Source organism: Portunus trituberculatus, chromosome 3, assembly GCF_017591435.1.
Source record: "Portunus trituberculatus isolate SZX2019 chromosome 3, ASM1759143v1, whole genome shotgun sequence".
NCBI lineage: Eukaryota > Metazoa > Arthropoda > Malacostraca > Decapoda > Portunidae > Portunus > Portunus trituberculatus.
The window spans coordinates 6,640,255-6,657,754 of record NC_059257.1 but is presented as its reverse complement, the minus strand read 5'-3'; the positions used below and the strand labels follow the sequence as shown (position 1 = coordinate 6,657,754).

The 17,500-nt window shown below is 37.9% G+C and overlaps 1 protein-coding gene across 2 annotated transcripts in view; it reads left to right on the top strand.

Annotated features, from left to right (window-relative positions):
• The window catches only part of LOC123510285 (hemicentin-2-like), a 104,033-nt gene that overhangs the window by 77,355 nt on the left and 9,178 nt on the right, over window positions 1–17,500 (top strand). For both annotated transcript variants that reach the window (XM_045265295.1, XM_045265288.1), the window contains exon 2: window positions 7,523–7,620. In XM_045265295.1, the coding sequence (XP_045121230.1) occupies window positions 7,530–7,620 (91 nt within the window). In that variant the 5' untranslated portion in view covers window positions 7,523–7,529. The remainder of the gene's footprint in view (window positions 1–7,522; window positions 7,621–17,500) is intronic.

Genomic DNA, 17,500 nt, shown 5'->3' with positions numbered 1-17,500 from the left:
GGAAACACATATGAGGCCAGACGAGACAGAACAGCCCGGGTCACTTTGCACTCCCTAGACAACCCACTCCTGACCTTAGCACTGTTGCAAAGGAAGGAGAAAAAAAAGTTTGACCGCTTGATACGAGAGACGCAAACAGACGGACATTGATAGACTGACAGACTGGACTAGACATCAAAAAAGGGCAAAGACAGAGAGGTAACCATTATACATAGCCACAGTGACAGACAGAGTTAGACATCAAAAAGACAGAAAGACAAAGAGATAAGCATTATACACAGACAGAACTAATAAAAAGAGACAGAAATAGACAAGGAGAGACAAGCATTGATAGAGACAGACAGAGATAGACACGCACTAGTAGACAGACAGACAGACAGACAGATAGACAAGTCACAGATAACGGTGAATAGGGAATAGAAAACGAAGCGGATGAAAGAGAGAAAGACGAGAGAGAGAGGAGAAAGAAATGGGAGGGAGAGAGAGAATGAAGACGAACAAGAAAGTGTGAAAAGAGAAGATGAAGAGGGAAGAGAAAATGAAGGTGGGGAAAAGGAGAATGAAGAAAAAGAAGAAATAGAGATTGGATGCGAAGGAGAAAAGGAGAAGATGAAGAAAAAGTAAGAGAGCGAATGAACACGATAAAGGAGAAAAAAAGAGAGAAGGAATGAAAGCGAGGAAGAGAGGAAAAACAGAAAGGATAGAAAAATAAGAACTAAGAAGATATATAGAGAAAAACGAAAGATATAAAAAGAGAGAGAGAGACAAGGAAGGAAGACGACAAAGAGAGAGAAAAAAAAGAAAAAAAAGAAAAACTAAGAAGATAAAGAAATTAAAACGAAAGATATAAATAGAGAGAGAGAAAAAAATATATAAGAACTAAAACGATACACAACATGAAAACAAACCACCACCACCACCACCAACAACAACAACAATATCTTCACTCCCACCTCTCCTTCCCTCCCAGTTAGTCAGCCCTCCACCACCTCCCCCTTCCCTCTAGTTAGTCAGGCAGCAGTGTCACACCTTCATATCGTCTCCCTGACTCGTGGAAGCTCTAAACTTGGCTTCGTTCTCCTAACTTCCCTCAACATTTTCTGAAGACGCTGGACTGATGACTGACGCTCCTGTGTATTGCTGACTGGCAGGACAGGACAGGTGGGTGACTGGTGGTGGTGGTGGTGCTGGTGCTGGAGGAGAAAGGAAAGTGAAAATGGATATGCTAGAGGAAAAATTAGCAAGGTCACAGGAACGTAATGGAAGAGAAGCAGAAAAGTGAAAAAAAGCAAGAAAAATGAAAATAAAAAGAAGAGGAAAAGAGAAATACAAAATAAGCATATGAGAAAAATTTGGATGGTTAAGAGAAGTAATGGGAGAAGAGAAGAAAGCTGATAAAGGAAGAAGAAGAGGAACAGGAGAATACAAAATGAACATACAGAGAAAGAATGGCAAGATTAAAAGGAGTAATGAAGGAAGAGGAGGAAAAAGATGAAACAAGAAGGAAAGAAGGAAAATAGAAAGAAGAAGAAAAGAATACGAAATGAACATACAAGAAAAAATACGAAGATAAGAAAGAAATGAAAGGTGAAAAAATAAATCAAATGAATTGGGAAATATATAAAACTTAGAGGAAAAAGGAAGAGGAAGAGGAGGAGGAGGAGGAGGAGGAGGAAGGTATAGAGTTAAAGGAGAAAGGGAAATGAAAAGGAGGAGATAATGAAGAAATGAAAGATGGAAAAGTAAATCAAACGAATAAAAGAAAATATATGAAAAAAATAGAGGAAAAAAAAAGAGGAGGAAGAAAAAACGGAAAAGGAATAGAGATGGAGACGAAATGAAAATAGCCATAAAAAAGAAGAAACAGGTAAAAGCAAATAATTAAGGAAGAGAATGAGAAAGGTGGAAAAACAAGAAGGAAGAGAGTAAGGAAAAATAGAAAAATAAAGGAAAAGATTTGGTAATGGATAAAAAGGAAAGAAAGGAAACTCAGACATCACGAACAAGAAAGAAACGAGAAAATATGAAAAGAATAGAGAAAGAATGATAAACAAGACAAATAGAAAGAAGCAAAGACTATTACTGCTCAAAAAAGAAGAGATGAGAAAGAATAGATAAAGAAGAGGAAGAGGAAGAAGACGCTAAACTAAAGAAATGAAGAATATAGAAGAAGAGAGGAAAAGAAGGAAACGAATAAGTAGAAAAACTTAGAAAACAAAGAGAGAAAGAGCATTACGAACAGGGAATAGAAGGGAGAGAAGGAGAAGAACGCGAATAAAGAAACTAAGGAAATAAGGAGAGAGAGAAAAGAGCATTAACCAACGAAGAATAAAAAGGGAGAGGAGGAGAAGGAGAGAATGAGGAGAATAAAGAAAGGAAAGCATAACAAGAGAATAAACGAAGGAAGCAGAAGAAAAAAATGAGAATAACAAAAGAGAAGGAAACAAAGCGGAAGGAGAGAGAGAGAGAGAGAGAGAGAGAGAGAGAGAGAGAGAGAGAGAGATACAATGTGATAGAATGCCATGGTGTGTGTGTGTGTGTGTGTGTGTGTGTGTGTGTGTGTGTGTGTGTGTGTGTGTGTGTGTGTGTGTGTGTGTGTGTGTTACGTTTTTCCAACAGCGAATCTAAAACAGAACAAAGAAAAGAGACAAAATACGCGTTCTCTCTCTCTCTCTCTCTCTCTCTCTCTCTCTCTCTCTCTCTCTCTCTCTCTCTCTCTCTCTCTCTCTCTCTCTCTCTCTCTCTCCAGAAACTTATGTGGATATTGAAATAGTAAAGACTGTGGCCATTAATCTTCTGACCTCCATAGACCCCTGCTAGTGTAAATAAAATGGTCTAATAGTACACAAATCTCAAGGTAAAAATGTGTCCCAGTACTGAAGGGGTTGAAATAATGAAGACTGGCCATTAATTTTCTGACCTCCATAGACCCTTGCTAGTTTAAATAAAATGGTTTAATCGTACACAAATCTCAAGGTAAAATGTGTCCCAGTATTGAAGGGTTTAAAATAGTGAAGACTCCTGCCATTAATCTTCTGACTTCCATAGACCTTTTCTAGTGTAAATAAAATGGTCTAATGGTACACAAAACTCTGTTTAAAAAAAAAAAAAGCGTCCCAGTATTGAAATAGTTAAAGTCCTCGCGGTGTTTGAGTGTGTTCTAATTATCTTCTCATTAGTGCACCTGTCCCGGCGTACCTTGCTCTCCAGGTATTTTGTGGCTGGGACACCTGCTGATGGCTGGGAAATATTTTACTACCTGGTGTTTCGAATCAACGAGACAGGTGACGCTAATCAGGCCTTCTTTGTTTTGCTTGTTGATTAGTTTACCTGTCCACTTACCTTTCGTTGCTGTTGTTGTTGTTGTTGTTGTTGTTGTTTATTCATGCGGACTTTTGTTTTTTATTTATTCTTTATTCTTATTTTTGCTTGTCATGGGTAAATGTGAGCCAAACAGGTGTGTGTGTGTGTGTGTGTGTGTGTGTGTGTGTGTGTGTGTGTGTGTGTGTGTGTCAGGTGTTTTGAATTGTTCTTCTTTGGTTTGTTAATTATTGTATACCTGTTTGACTTTCTCGTTCGTATAGTCACTTGTGTTTTTGGTTAGATAAGGTTAGTTTTGGCCCTTCAATACCGTGACACCTCTTCGTATTTATTCTGGTTACCATTAGGCGATTTTATACAGCTTCAGAAATTCATGTGGGGATTAAAATAGTGAAGAGTGGACCATTAACGTTCTGACCTCCATAGACCCTTGCTAGTGTAAATAAAATCGTCCAGTCACACCCAAAGCTCATAGTAAAAATCCGTCTTAGTATTGAAGGGGTTAAGTTTGGATAAGTTAGGTTAGATTGAGTTAAGTCTGGTTTGTCTAGTCTTAGTTAAAGTTTGTTTTGGTTTGGTTATGTTAGGTTAGATTTGTTTAGGGTTATTTAGGTTAGGTTTACTTAATTGGGTTAGGTTGGGTTAGGTTAGGTTAACACTCAAGTGGACCTTTTTTTTATCTTTTTTTTTTCCCCTTCATAAGAAAAAGAAAAAAAATAGCTTGGTTAGGTCAACTTAGATTAGGTTAGGTTGGGTCAGGTCAGGTGAGGTTAAGCTTATTAATTACTTTATAGCTCACCTGTTGACGTACCTGTGCTATTTTTTTATTCACACTGCCATTATATTCTAGGAGACAGGTAAGGGTGATTAGGGAAAGCGTGTGCCAGGTGTTATAATTGGCTTGCTGTGTTAATTAGTTTATACCTGCCCACCTTGCTCGTTATCACATCATACTCTTAACTGGTCGATTATTTTTAGACTCTCCTTTTGTTTACTTTTTTCTCCACTTTCTAAACGTGCTTCAGTGACAGTCTTCATAAACACTTCTTCCACACACTCTTTTATTAGTCTTGTTTTACTGAGATTTATATACAAACACTTAAATTATGAACACTTTTTTTTTTTTTTACAGAATCTAAATATTTACACACTCATTTATCTAGTAAACTACACGCACTCACACACACACACACACACACACACACACACACACACACACACACACACACACACACACACACACACACACACACATTTATATACAAACACTTAACAAACTTACAAAACATTTTACAGAATCTTAATATTTACACACACACACACACACACACACACACACACACACACACACACACACACACACACACACACACACACACACACACACACACACACACACACACACACACACACTTTCATAAACTCAACGTAAATCCCACATAACACAAGCTTCCTCCTTTGCTCCCCCATATTGCAGCAATCCACCTTCATTCCTTATTCCCTTCCTCACTACTCCATTACTCCATCAGCCATAAGCGGTTGAACGCAGCTCCAGCCTCTATCCCCCCCGTGACTCGCCTCCAAAAGCTTAAAGTAGCACACGAGGCGGGAAAGGGCGAGGGTCGAAGGGTGAAAAATTGTGAAGGGCGAGGGGAAGTAATTAAGATATGTTGGCAGGTGAGCAGGTGAGGCAGGTGACTCAGGGTGTGTCACCGTATTATTACGCCCGGGGGTACACTTCCTGCTGGTTTGATGTGTGTGTGTGTGTGTGTGTGTGTGTGTGTGTGTGTGTGTGTGTGTGTGTTATGTAAGGGAGGTGTGTGTGTGTGTGTGTGTGTGTGTGTGTGTCGCTCAATTTTTCGTTTAGGCCTGACTTATATTGCCTCCACGTTTAGGCCTATGAAGTTTATTAAGTGCGTTTGTTATTTTTCTTATTGATTCTGTTTTATTTATTTTATTTTTGTTTTTTTGTTTTTATTTTCTGGTTTACTCATTTATTTGTTTATTTTCAAGGTGGATGTGTGGTGGGAGGCAGTCTGTATAGTGTGGTGGTGTTTGTATAGTGCGGTGTTTGTATAGTGTGTGTTTGTATAGTGCGGTGTTTCTATAGTGTGGTGGTGTTTGTATAGTGTGGTGGTTTGACTGAGTTCCTATTAAACTGTGGATTAAAATACTTATTACTCTTGAAAGCTTGAAAATGAAAAGCTTACCCATGTGAAAATTTGGCTTTGAACTTGTGTTTCTTAATCATTCACTCCTTCGTGTATTTGTGTATCCTTTTTTATCTCTGTAATTCATCTATTTATTCGTTCATTTATTCATTTATTCGTTTATTTGCTTTTTATATTAAACTGGAAAGGAACTATGAATAATAAATGACAAAAAAGGACGCTGGTTTTATATCCACTTATCAACAGTTTAAAATTCTAGAGACCATTTATCTTCCTGTCATATCTCTCATCTATCTTTTTGCTATTACTTTTATGAATTAAACAACAACAACTACTACTACTAATACTAATACTACAACAACAACAATTACTACTACTACTACTACTACTAACCAACTAACTAACTAACTTACTAATACTCTTCTTTCTTCCCTTATCCTTCCTTCTCATCACCTGTAGAAAAATTTAAGGCGCGTCATTTCACCTTTACCTTGTCTGAGGAAAACGTACCTTGATTAGCAAAACGTCACCTGTAATTAGCGTTCCATCAGCTGTTCTCGTTATTTCTGGCCTTCAATAGTCGTCCATCACCTTCATAGTAAGTTGATCGCGTTTAGAGTGAAGCAGTGTGATAAGAAGGCAGTCTGACAGCTTGACAGGTTATTGAAACTACAGAAATTAGGATGCTGGAGAAAAGAACGAAGGTGAAAGTTAAGGAAAGGAGAGGAAGTGAGAGGATGAAAAGATGACAGAAGTTAAATGTATAAGGAAAGGATATGAGAGGATGAAAAAATTAGAGAAGTTAATTGTACAAAGAAAGGAAGTGAAAGGATGAAAAGATGAAGGAAGAAGTTAAACGTACAAGGAAAGGATGTGAGAGGATGAAAAGATGTGAGAAGTTATGTTGGATGTAAAGAAATATAAGGAAAAATAGACTTGGAGAAGGGTACGAAGGAAATGAGACAAAAGGAATATAAAGTGGAAAAAGTGACGTGGTGAAAAATGAGGTTGGTAAGAAATAGATGGAAAATGAAGGGCAAAATTATAAGACCAATGAAAAAGAAATGGAGTGAGAAATTAAGGCTTTACCGGGAAAAAGGAAATTAATGAAAGGAAAATTGGAGAATGAATATTACTTAAGCAAACCTAACCCAATATAACCCAACCAAACCAACCTTAACCCAACCCAACCCAACCCAACCTAACCCAACCCAACCTTAACCTTAACCTAACCTAACCCAACCCAACCCAACCCAACCCAACCCAACCTAACCCAACCCAACCTTAACCTAACCTAACCCAACCCAACCCAAGCTAACCCAACTTCCTTCATTTCACAACCTGCTTACCTGCGCACCTGTCCACCTGTCCACACTAGAATCCAGGAGGTAGAAATTAATTACCACGCACCTTTGTCAAGTGTAATCACCTGTGCTTATGTGTCTGTGTTTTAAGAAGGAAATTACGTGCCATTGCTTCAAAGAAATGTGAGGAAAATGTAGAAGTGGAAATGTGATGTAGAAATGAAGGAGGAATAATTTAGTAAGGAAAAGATGAAGGACATATGAGAGAGAGAGAGAGAGAGAGAAATGCGGGGAAAGGGAGAGGGAGAAGATGAAGGAGAGAATGATAGATACGAGGAAAGGATGAGGAAGCGGAGAGAAATGTGGAGAGGGACGAGAAACAGGTGGAGGAGGAGGAGGAGGAGGAGGAGGAGGAGGAGGAGGAAGAGGATGTTGGAGGAAAGTGTAAATGGATATAGAAGAGAAAAATTAGAAAGGTTAAAAGGAGATAATGGAGGAGGAGATAAAAGACGGAAGAAAGCAAAACAAAAGGAAAAAAAAGAAAGAGGAAGAAGAGGAGGGAGAAAAGGAGAAAGAGAAAGAGAAGATATATCATTATTACGATTATAACTATTTTCTCTCATTATTTTGAAAACTCTCTCTCTCTCTCTCTCTCTCTCTCTCTCTCTCTCTCTCTCTCTCTCTCTCTCTCTCTCTCTCTCTCTCACGCATCTTTTCTCTCCACAGCACCGCCATGATGGGTCGTAGACGTGTTCTGGACGTGTTTCCCTCCCTGCTGCTGCTGCTGCTGCTGTTCTCCGTGGTCTCTGCTGCCCCTTCTTCAAGTGAGTACTCCGTCAGGTAACTCTCGTACCTTTACCTGAAATATTTGTCTATTTATTTATTTATTTATTTTGTGTTGTCATTTTTTTCGTTTTGTGTCTTGTTTTTATGTTTTTTTCTCATTTTCGTTTCTTTTCTTTCTTTTCTCATTTTTTCTTTCTTTTTCACTTTTTTATTTCTTTTTCTCTTTTTCGTCTTTCCTTTTTCTTTCTGTTTATCCACTTCTCTTCCAGACATTCTTTATCTCTCCCTCCTCCTCTTCCTCTATCCTTTCAACATTTATTCTCTCCTCCTCCTCCTCCTCCTCCTCTTCCTCCTCCTCGTCCTCCTCTTCCATCTTCTCTCACTCATCTTCCTTCTCTCCTCCTCTTAGCGTTATTATGCCTTCTCTATTTTCCCCTCGTGTTTGTGTGTGTGTGTGTGTGTGTGTGTGTGTGTGTGTGTGTGTGTGTGTGTGTGTGTGTGTGTGTGTGCTAACATACATACATACATACATACATACATACATACATACATAAAGGAACACACACTGCTCTCCCTTTTAAAAGACTTCAAATGTCCTTTAAAAATAGACGATGTGGAAATAAATAAAAGGAGAAGGAAAGATAGAGAGGAGACAAAAAAAAATAAAGAAAGGAAAGAAAAGACAAATTTAAAGACAAAAATGGGGAAAATAAAGAAAAAAAAGGGGACGAAACAAAGACAAAGTAAAATCAAGAGAAATAAAGATAAATAAGAAAATTAAACAAACGCAAAAATGAAGCAAAATGGATAGAAAGGATTAAGAAAATACAATACGAAGATAAAGACGAAAATAAGACAGAAAGATAAAAATTGATATAAATGTATACAAAATTATTAAAAAGATATAAAAAAAACAGACAAAAATCCGAAAAAACGGGAAAAAAGAAAAAAAAGGACAAAATAGAAAAAGACAAAAACAAGGCAAGGAAAACAAAAAAAAAATAAGAGAAAAATCTGATAAAAATAGACAAGATAAAACAACAAATATAGAAAGTAATTAGAAAAGAAAACGAAAAACTAAAATCTGACGAAAATGAGTGAAAATGAGACAGAAGACAAAAATAGATACAGGAAAAATAAATAAAGATGAAAAAAACTAAAATAAGACAAAAATCAGGTAAAAAGAATAAAAAAATGAAAATAGATAAAAAAAACAAAAGATAAGAAACAAAAAAATAAGACAAAAATGAGGCAAAAAAAGGAAGAAATTACAAAAATAGATAGGATAAAACTTGATAAAGATAGAAAAATAAGACAAAAAGGAAAATATACAAAAATATTTCCAAAAAAGATAAAACGACAAAAAAAATAAAAAAGAGACGAAAAGGCAAAAAAATAGATGCAGAAAAATAAATAAAGACGAAAAAACTAAAATAAGACAAAATGAGACAAAAAGAACAGAAAAACAAAAAAAAATTAAATAGATAAGACAAGACAAAAAAATAAAAATGAGAAAAAAAATACGAGACGATAAAAAAAAAATAAAAATTGACAAAAACAAAAAAAGAAGAAGAAATAGTAAAAAGAGACAACAAAAACAAAAACACAAAATAATTAAAGACACAAAAAGAAACAAAAAAATTACAAAATAATAATCAAGAAGACACAAAAACGCAAAAAAAAAAAAAAAAAAAAAAATGCGAAAAATATTTAAAGACACATAAAGGTCAGACAAAAACGAGTCTCATGAAAGGGCAAGAGAGAGGTAAGTAAGAGGCAGTGAGGGGCAAGAGAGAGCTATGTGGGGCCCCTCTCGCTGGCGGTAAAATGGAGAGAAATTTGAGAAGTGAAAGCCTTGTTCCTCCTGGCGGGGCTGTGATGAGAGAGAGAGAGAGAGAGAGAGAGAGAGAGAGAGAGAGAGAGAGAGGGATAGCGAACAAGTGCACTTAAATGGGAGAGAACGAGGGGAAACGAGAGAGACAGAGAGAGAGAGAGAGAGAGAGAGGGAGGAGACGGAGGAACCTGAGGGTATTGGAGGGCCAGTAGAAACGGAGTAAAAAAAAGCCAGGTATGAGAAGAGGAAGGAGGAGGAGGAGGAGGAGGAGGAGGAGGAGGAGGAGGAGGAGGAGGAGGAGGAGGAGGAGGAGGAGGAGGAGGAGGGAGGTAAGAGGAGGGAGGTAGAAGTGCATTGAAAGGAAGTGACGTGAGAGAGAGAGAGAGAGAGAGAGAGAGAGAGAGAGAGAGAGAGAGAGAGAGAGAGAGCGACTGACTGACTGACTGACTTAACAAGAGGGAGAAGGAAAGAAAAAGAAAATGGAATAAAAACAAGATCTTGGCTAATTTACTTACATTCCCTCGAGAATCCTTAAGTCTTGCCTCAACACACGCTGAACTCAGCCCAAGGGAAGGAAGGAAAGGAGGAAGAAAGGAGGGAAGAGAGACACAAGAGGAAAGAGTAATAAAGGAAGGAAGGAAGGGAAGGAGGAAAAAGGGAGGGAAAGAGAGAGAGAGACAATAGAGAAGAGGAATGATAAAAGAATGAAGGAAGGGAAGGAGGAAGAAAAAGGAAGGGAATGGAGAGACATAAGAGGAAGGGAATGATAAAGGAAGGAAAGCAGGAAGAAAGGGAGGGAAAGAGGAAAGAATGATAAAGAAAGGAGGAAGAAAGGGAGTGAAAGAGAGAAACACAAGAGGAAAGGAATGAAAAAGGAAGGAGAGAGGAAGAAAGGAAGGGAAGATAGAGACACAAGAGAAGAGGAATGATAAAAGAAGGAAGGAAGGAAAGGAGGAAGAAAAAGGGAGGGAAGAGAGAGACAAAAGAGAAGAGGAATGATAAGGGAAGGAAGGAAAGAGAGAGACACAAGAGGGAAGGAATGATAAAGGAAGGAGAGGAGGAAGAAAGGAAGGGAAGAGAGACACAAGAGGGAATGAATAATAAACGAAGGAAGTAAAGGAAAAAAGGGAGAAAAGGAGAAAAAAGAGAATGAAAGAGACACAAGAAGAGAATAGTGATTAAAAAAGGAAAGAGTAAAGTAGGGAGTGAGTGATGAGAGAGAGAGAGAGAGAGAGAGAGAGAGAGAGAGAGAGAGAGAGAGAGAGAGAGAGAGAGAGAGAGAGAGAGATTTCAAACACTATTCGTTTTTCAATGTATTTTCTCGAAGGTAACAAAGATTTTCTCTACTAATTACATAGAAGCCGTGTTAAACTATCCCTGGAGTCACGAAAATACCCTTAAAAAGCCCAATAACTTCAACTAAAACCTAAACTATCACTGAAATGACGAAAACCCCTTAAAACCCATGACTTTCACTAAACCCTCTTAAACTATCACTAAAATCACAAAAGAATCTTAAAATCTCAATAAAATCAAATTAAACCTTGCAGACTATCCCTAGAATGACAAAAGCACCCTTGAAAAAAACAAATTACCTTTAGAATCAAGAAAACACCTTTAAAAACCCATAACTTTAACTAAACCCTCTTAAACTACCACTAAAACCACAAAAAATGCCCTTAAAAAATCAATAACATCAATTAAAACCCTGTAAACTATCACTAGAATGACGAAAACATCCTTAAAAACACCAAATGACCTTCAAAATCAAGAAAACCCCCTTAAAAACCCATAAATTTCACTAAACCTTTTAAACTATTATTAAAACCACAAAAAACACTTAAAAATCAATAACATCAATTAAAACCCTGTAAACTATCACTAGAATGACGAAAACATCCTTAAAAAACCCAAATTACCTTTAGAATCAAGAAAACACCCTTAAAAACCCATAAATTTCACCAAACCCTCTTAAACTACCATTAAAACTCCAAAAACACTCTTAATAAATCCTAAAAACATCATCTTACACCCAAACTATCACTGGAATCATGGAAACACTATTGAAAACCCAACAATTTCCACCAGATCCTGTTAAACCACCACTGGAATCCCTTATAAACCCTTGAAAACCCACAATAGCCTGCACTGGACCCTCTTTTGTCACCGCCAGAAGGGTCACACAAGTTGGAGGCCTGTGTGTTGATCCTGTGCATATTGAGGAACTGACGGGAATTATTAAACTAAACTGAAGTGAACATGTATTGAGTTCCCTTTTACCTGCCTCTCTATCTATCTGCCTACCTGTCTATCTATCTATCTATCTATCTATATGCCTACCTGTCTATCTATCTATTTATTTATTTATCTATCTATCTATGTGTGTATCTGCCTAGCTGCCAGCCTCCTTTTCTCTCTCTCTCTCTCTCTCTCTCTCTCTCTCTCTCTCTCTCTCTCTCTCTCTCTCTCTCTCTCTCTCTCTCTCTCTCTCTCTCTCTCTCTCTCTCTCTCTCTCTCTCTCTCTCTCTCTCTCTCTCTCTCTCTGCCTACCTGTGTCCCAGCCAGCCTTCCTACCTGGCTTCCTCGTCACCTGCACTCCACAAAAGGTGAATTCCTAGTTGAGTTCAATGGAGGTGTGGCAATTACAGTCACGGTGCTGCCTCGCTCAGGTGTGCTCAGGCGTGCTGGCTCTCCTGACAGGTAGATTCAACTAAATTCACCTGTATTACCTTTACTTAGCTGTGTGGTGGTGTGTAGTTGTGCTGACATGAATTGATTTATTTTCTTTTTTTTTCTGTGTTTTTTTTTTTTTATATTTCATGGTGTTGTTAGTGCAGTGGTGTGTTGAAAGACTTCCTGGTGTTTGTTAGGTGTTAGATGTATAAATAGATAAATTGATGCTTTTGTCACGTAATATTCATGAAATTTCTTTTGTGATCTCTAAAAACAAAACAGGTAAAAGTCACGTATTTACTAATTGAGCATTTTTTTCACTCCTTATGTTCCCCATGGCCAGTTTTTCCCTCTTACATAAAAAAACTACATGCTTATGCTCATACACACATACATACATACATACACACATACATATATACATACATACATATCAAAAGCATTTAACATTTTTCAAACAAACATTTAACTGATATTTCTAGTTTAATCTTTCACTTGTAACGCTAGACATGAATATTTCCTTTGTTAGCTCTCAAAAATGAATAATGATGATGACAATGAAAGGTCACGCAAGGAAACATTTTTTAAACAATAAACATTTTCTTTAAACAAACATCGAGGTATTAAAACTCAAATATCAAGTTTACCAATATGTTTTTTTTTCCATTTTTTTTTTTTTTTTCATCGTAATCTCAAAAAATAAATAAGAAACTATATTAAACACTCAAATTTCGACTTTATTTTTTTTTTTTAGTATTTCTCTCAAAAATTTTAAAAATCCGAATTCCTTTTAATATTGTTTTTGTATTAAGTCTCTCTCTCTCTCTCTCTCTCTCTCTCTCTCTCTCTCTCTCTCTCTCTCTCTCTCTCTCTCTCTCTCTCTCTCTCTCTCTCTCTCTCTCTCTCTCTCTCTCTCTCTCTCTCTCTCTCTCTCTCTCTCTCTCTCTCTCTCTCTCTCTCCTCCTTTTATTCTTCTTTGTCTTTCCTTTTAGTTTTCATCAAGACACTTCAATGATCTTTTCTATGTTCATTTTTCTGTAAAGTCTGTGGCCTGTTCTCCTCCTCCTCCTCCTCCTCCTCCTCCTCCTCCTCCTCCTCCTCCTCTTCTTCCACTTCCACTTCCACTTCCTCTTCCTCTTTTTCCTTCTCCTCTGATCTCTTCCTGCTCCTCCTCCTCCTCCTCCTCCTCCTCCTCCTCCTCCTCCTCCTCCTACAAATTCTTTCTCCTCTTCCTTCTCTTCATCCAAACTTTTCCTCCTCCTCTTCTCATCAAACATCCTCCTCCTCCTCCTCCTCCTCCTTTTCCTCTTCTATAGCCAATTCCAGTCTTTTTACTCACTTTTCACCTCCCCGTGTTCCATTTTCTTTTCGTTCCGTTTTCTTTCGCTGTAGGATGGACTTAGATGATTTCGTTATAGTGCGCGTCGCTCCTTGTTATCACCCCCTTTTTTTTCTACAACGAATAGACAATAACGTTATATTTTATCGTTCGTTCAAAACTGTTTTCATCTTCTCTCTCTCTCTCTCTCTCTCTCTCTCTCTCTCTCTCTCTCTCTCTCTCTCTCTCTCTCTCTCTCTCTCTCTCTCTCTCTCTCTCTCTCTCTCTCTCTCTCTCTCTCTCTCTCTCTCTCTCTCTCTCTCTCGCTTTCGCTTGTTTAGTCTTTTTCTTCTTCTTTTTCGTTTTTTTTTTTCTTTTTTTACTATTTTTTCTTTTTCTGTGTTTGTGTGTCTCTCTCTCTCTCTCTCTCTCTCTCTCTCTCTCTCTCTCTCTCTCTCTCTCTCTCTCTCTCTCTCTCTCTCTCTCTCTCTCTCTCTCTCTCTCTCTCTCTCTCTCTCTCTCTCTCTCTCATTTTGCAAGTCAATCACTGGAAAAAAATCTATATCTTTTTTCGTCATTTTACTGATTATTATGAAGATTCACTGCAAATTGAGTCACACACACACACACACACACACACACACACACACACACACACACACACACACACACACACACACACACACACACACACACACACACACACACAGAGAGAGAGAGAGAGAGAGAGAGAGGGAAAAGTTATCAATATTTAATCTGTATCAGTTCACCTTCCATTTAAGTGTTCCTTTGTCACCGTCAGTCACTTACCTGTGTTCTTTGTCCGGGCTAATTAATTATGTCTTACCTGGCGGGGCTACACCAATTAAAAGCTATTTGTGTCCATCTTTTTATCTCTCTCTCTCTCTCTCTCTCTCTCTCTCTCTCTCTCTCTCTCTCTCTCTCTCTCTCTCTCTCTCTCTCTCTCTCTCATTTTGCTTTATTTTCCATATTTTTATCAAGCTTTCTCTTTTTAACCTTTCTCTTTTACCCAGCTTCTTCAATCATTCATCTCCTCCTTAAGTGAATCATATCTTGCCTTACTCCAGAAGTGCATTAATATTCTATGGCTTAGTAATTAATTAATCATCTTCTTTTTACTGTCCATCCTTAATATTTTCGTCAGCTTTCCACGATATATATACAGTGAGGGAAGTAATGTATTTCTCTCTCTCTCTCTCTCTCTCTCTCTCTCTCTCTCTCTCTCTCTCTCTCTCTCTCTCTCTCTCTCTCTCTCTCTCTCTCTCTCTCTCTCTCTCTCTCTGTGGCTTCAGTTGTATCTCCTTTCCATCTTTTGTATTATCGGAATCTGTCACTTATTCTGTTTCTTTATTCATTTTTTATCGAGTTTTGTTCTACATTTGCCTGTTGTAATGTAAAGATAACGCTGTGTGTTATCTGAACGGTTTAATCTCTTCAGTACCACGACGCGTTTTAATGTTTCGGTTAGTCTTTGGTGATTTTATACAGCTTCAGAAACATATGTTGGGATTAAATTAGTAAAGACTCTGGCCATTATTTTTTTTGCCTCCATAGACCCTTCCTAATGTCAACAAAATCGTCCAATCACATCCAAAACTCATGGTAAAAATGCGTTTCATTGTTGAAGAGATTAAGTTACGTGTGTGTGTGTGTGTGTGTGTGTGTGTGTGTGTGTGTGTGTGTGTGTGTGTGTGTGTGTGTGTGTGTGTGTGTGTGTGTGCCTGTTTGCTATGTATTATATAGTATTTATCCTCCATCACCTTTAACTATCCTTTTCTTTTTTCTATTTTCTTTTTTCTTTTTCCTTCTCTCTCTCTCTCTTTTTTTTTATGGGCGTCTTTAGTAAACATTCACATCTGTAATAGATTGTTTCAAAGGACATAGCAAATAAAAGAAATTAGGTTAATCTGTTTCTCCCCAACACAAGTACGTATTTGAGCGACTAATAGGGAAACAAGTTCTTTATAACCTGTAGATGATTAACTCCTTCAGTACTGGGACGCATTTCCACTTTGAGATTTGTGTACGATTAGACCATTTTATTGACATTACGAAGGGTCTATGGAGGTCAGAAGATTAATGGCCACAGTCTTCACTATTAGAATCCCTCCACATAAGTTTTTTTAAGTTGCATAAAATCACCAAATAACTTCTTCAGTACTGGGACATATTTTTATCTTGAAATTTGTGTACGATTAGACCATTTTATTGACATCAGGAAGGGTCTATGGAGGTCAGAAGATTAATGGCCACAGTCTTCACTATTAGAATCCCTCCACAAGTTTCTAAATCTGTATAAAATCACCAAATAGTAACCAGAATGAATACAGAAACGCGTCATGGAACTGAAAGGGTTAACGGAAAGGGGAAAGGGTTAGAAAATTATGCCTTGTTTAATCCCCTCATTGAGTTTCTGAAGCTGTATAAAATCATCAAATAGTAACCAGAATGAATACAGAAACGCGTCATGGTACTGAAAGGGTTAACGGAAAGGAGGAAAGGGTTAATAAATCACATCTTGTACTGTCCAAATACGCGACTAATTCGTCAGTTTAATCATTTGTTTCCCTCAATTAATTATCACCTTCACAACATAACACTACTTGATGAAAATGGTTAAGGTGTCAGTATCTCTCTCTCTCTCTCTCTCTCTCTCTCTCTCTCTCTCTCTCTCTCTCTCTCTCTCTCTCTCTCTCTCTCTCTCTCTCTTCATTCATTTTGATCCAGTTTGTTCTTCCTTCCTTCCTTCCTCTTCCTCTTCCTCTTACTTCCTGCTTCTCCTCGACTCCTCCTTTTTCTTCCTCTCGTTCTTCTCCTTCCTCTCTGTTGTTCTCCTCCTCCTCCTCCTCCTCCTCCTCCTCCTTCTCGTTCTTGTTCTCGTTCTTCCTTCCTCCCTTCTCATCCTTTTCCTATTCCACCTCTTCCTTTACCTCTGACTCCTTTTTCCTCACCTCCTTCTCCTCCTCCTCCTCCTCCTCCTCCTCCTCCTCCTCCTCCTCCTCCTCCTCCTCCTGCACCGTTTCCGAGTTGTGTTAGGGAGTTACTATGAAAAATTGGGGGATCATTCATTTGAGCTGCCCGCCTGTCTGAGCCATTCATTGGAGGCACCAGTTCTTCTCCAGTATTTATGGGAGAGAGAGAGAGAGAGAGAGAGAGAGAGAGAGTTTTCATTCCAAATTTAAAATAGTGTGTGAATTCTAGTTTGTTTTTTCTACTCTCTCTCTCTCTCTCTCTCTCTCTCTCTCTCTCTCTCTCTCTCTCTCTCTCTCTCTCTCTGCTTTTTTTCATTTTTTCTTTATTCTTTTCATTTTTTCTCTCTCGCTTCCATAAACATGACACAAACACACGCAAATTAAGAGGAATGTTGTTTATTTGTGTGTGTGTGTGTGAGGAATCAGAGAGAGAGAGAGAGAGAGAGAGACTGGTAAGAGAAAAATATATCAGAAGAAAACAGGAAAGGAAAGAAAACGAGAACACGAAAGGAAAACGTGAAAGGGGAAAACTGTGATTAAATGAAAAGTAAGAAAGAAAAACAAGGGAAAGTAAAATAAAACAGGAGACAAACACAATGCGAAAGTGAAGAGGAAGAGGAGGAGGAGGAGGAGGAGGGAAGAAGAAGAAGAAGAAGAAGAAGAAGAAGAAGAAGAAAGGAAAAAGAAAAAGTAGTTATTTTATCTGTTCAATGATGATGATGATGATTTCTTTGTGTTCCTTTGTGTTTCTCTTCCTACACCTTCAGAGAGGAAGAGGAAGAGGAAGAGAAGGAGGTGGAGGACGAGGAGGAGGTGGAAGAAGAAGAAGAAAAGAAGAAGAGGAAGAGGAAAAAAGGTAACAAAAAAGACCAGGACTAGAAATTAAAGAAAAAAAAAGAAGGAAGGAAGAAAAGTAAAAAAAGGGAGAGGAAAATATGGAAGGAAAAAAATGAAAGGAAAATGGAGGAGGATGAAGGAAAGAGAAGAAAAAGAAGGAAGGAAGAGAAAGATGAAGGAAAAAATTAAAGAAAGCGAAGAAAAAGAAAGAAAGGAAGAGGAGGAGGAAGAAAAAGAAAGAAAGAAGGAAGGAAAGAAAATAT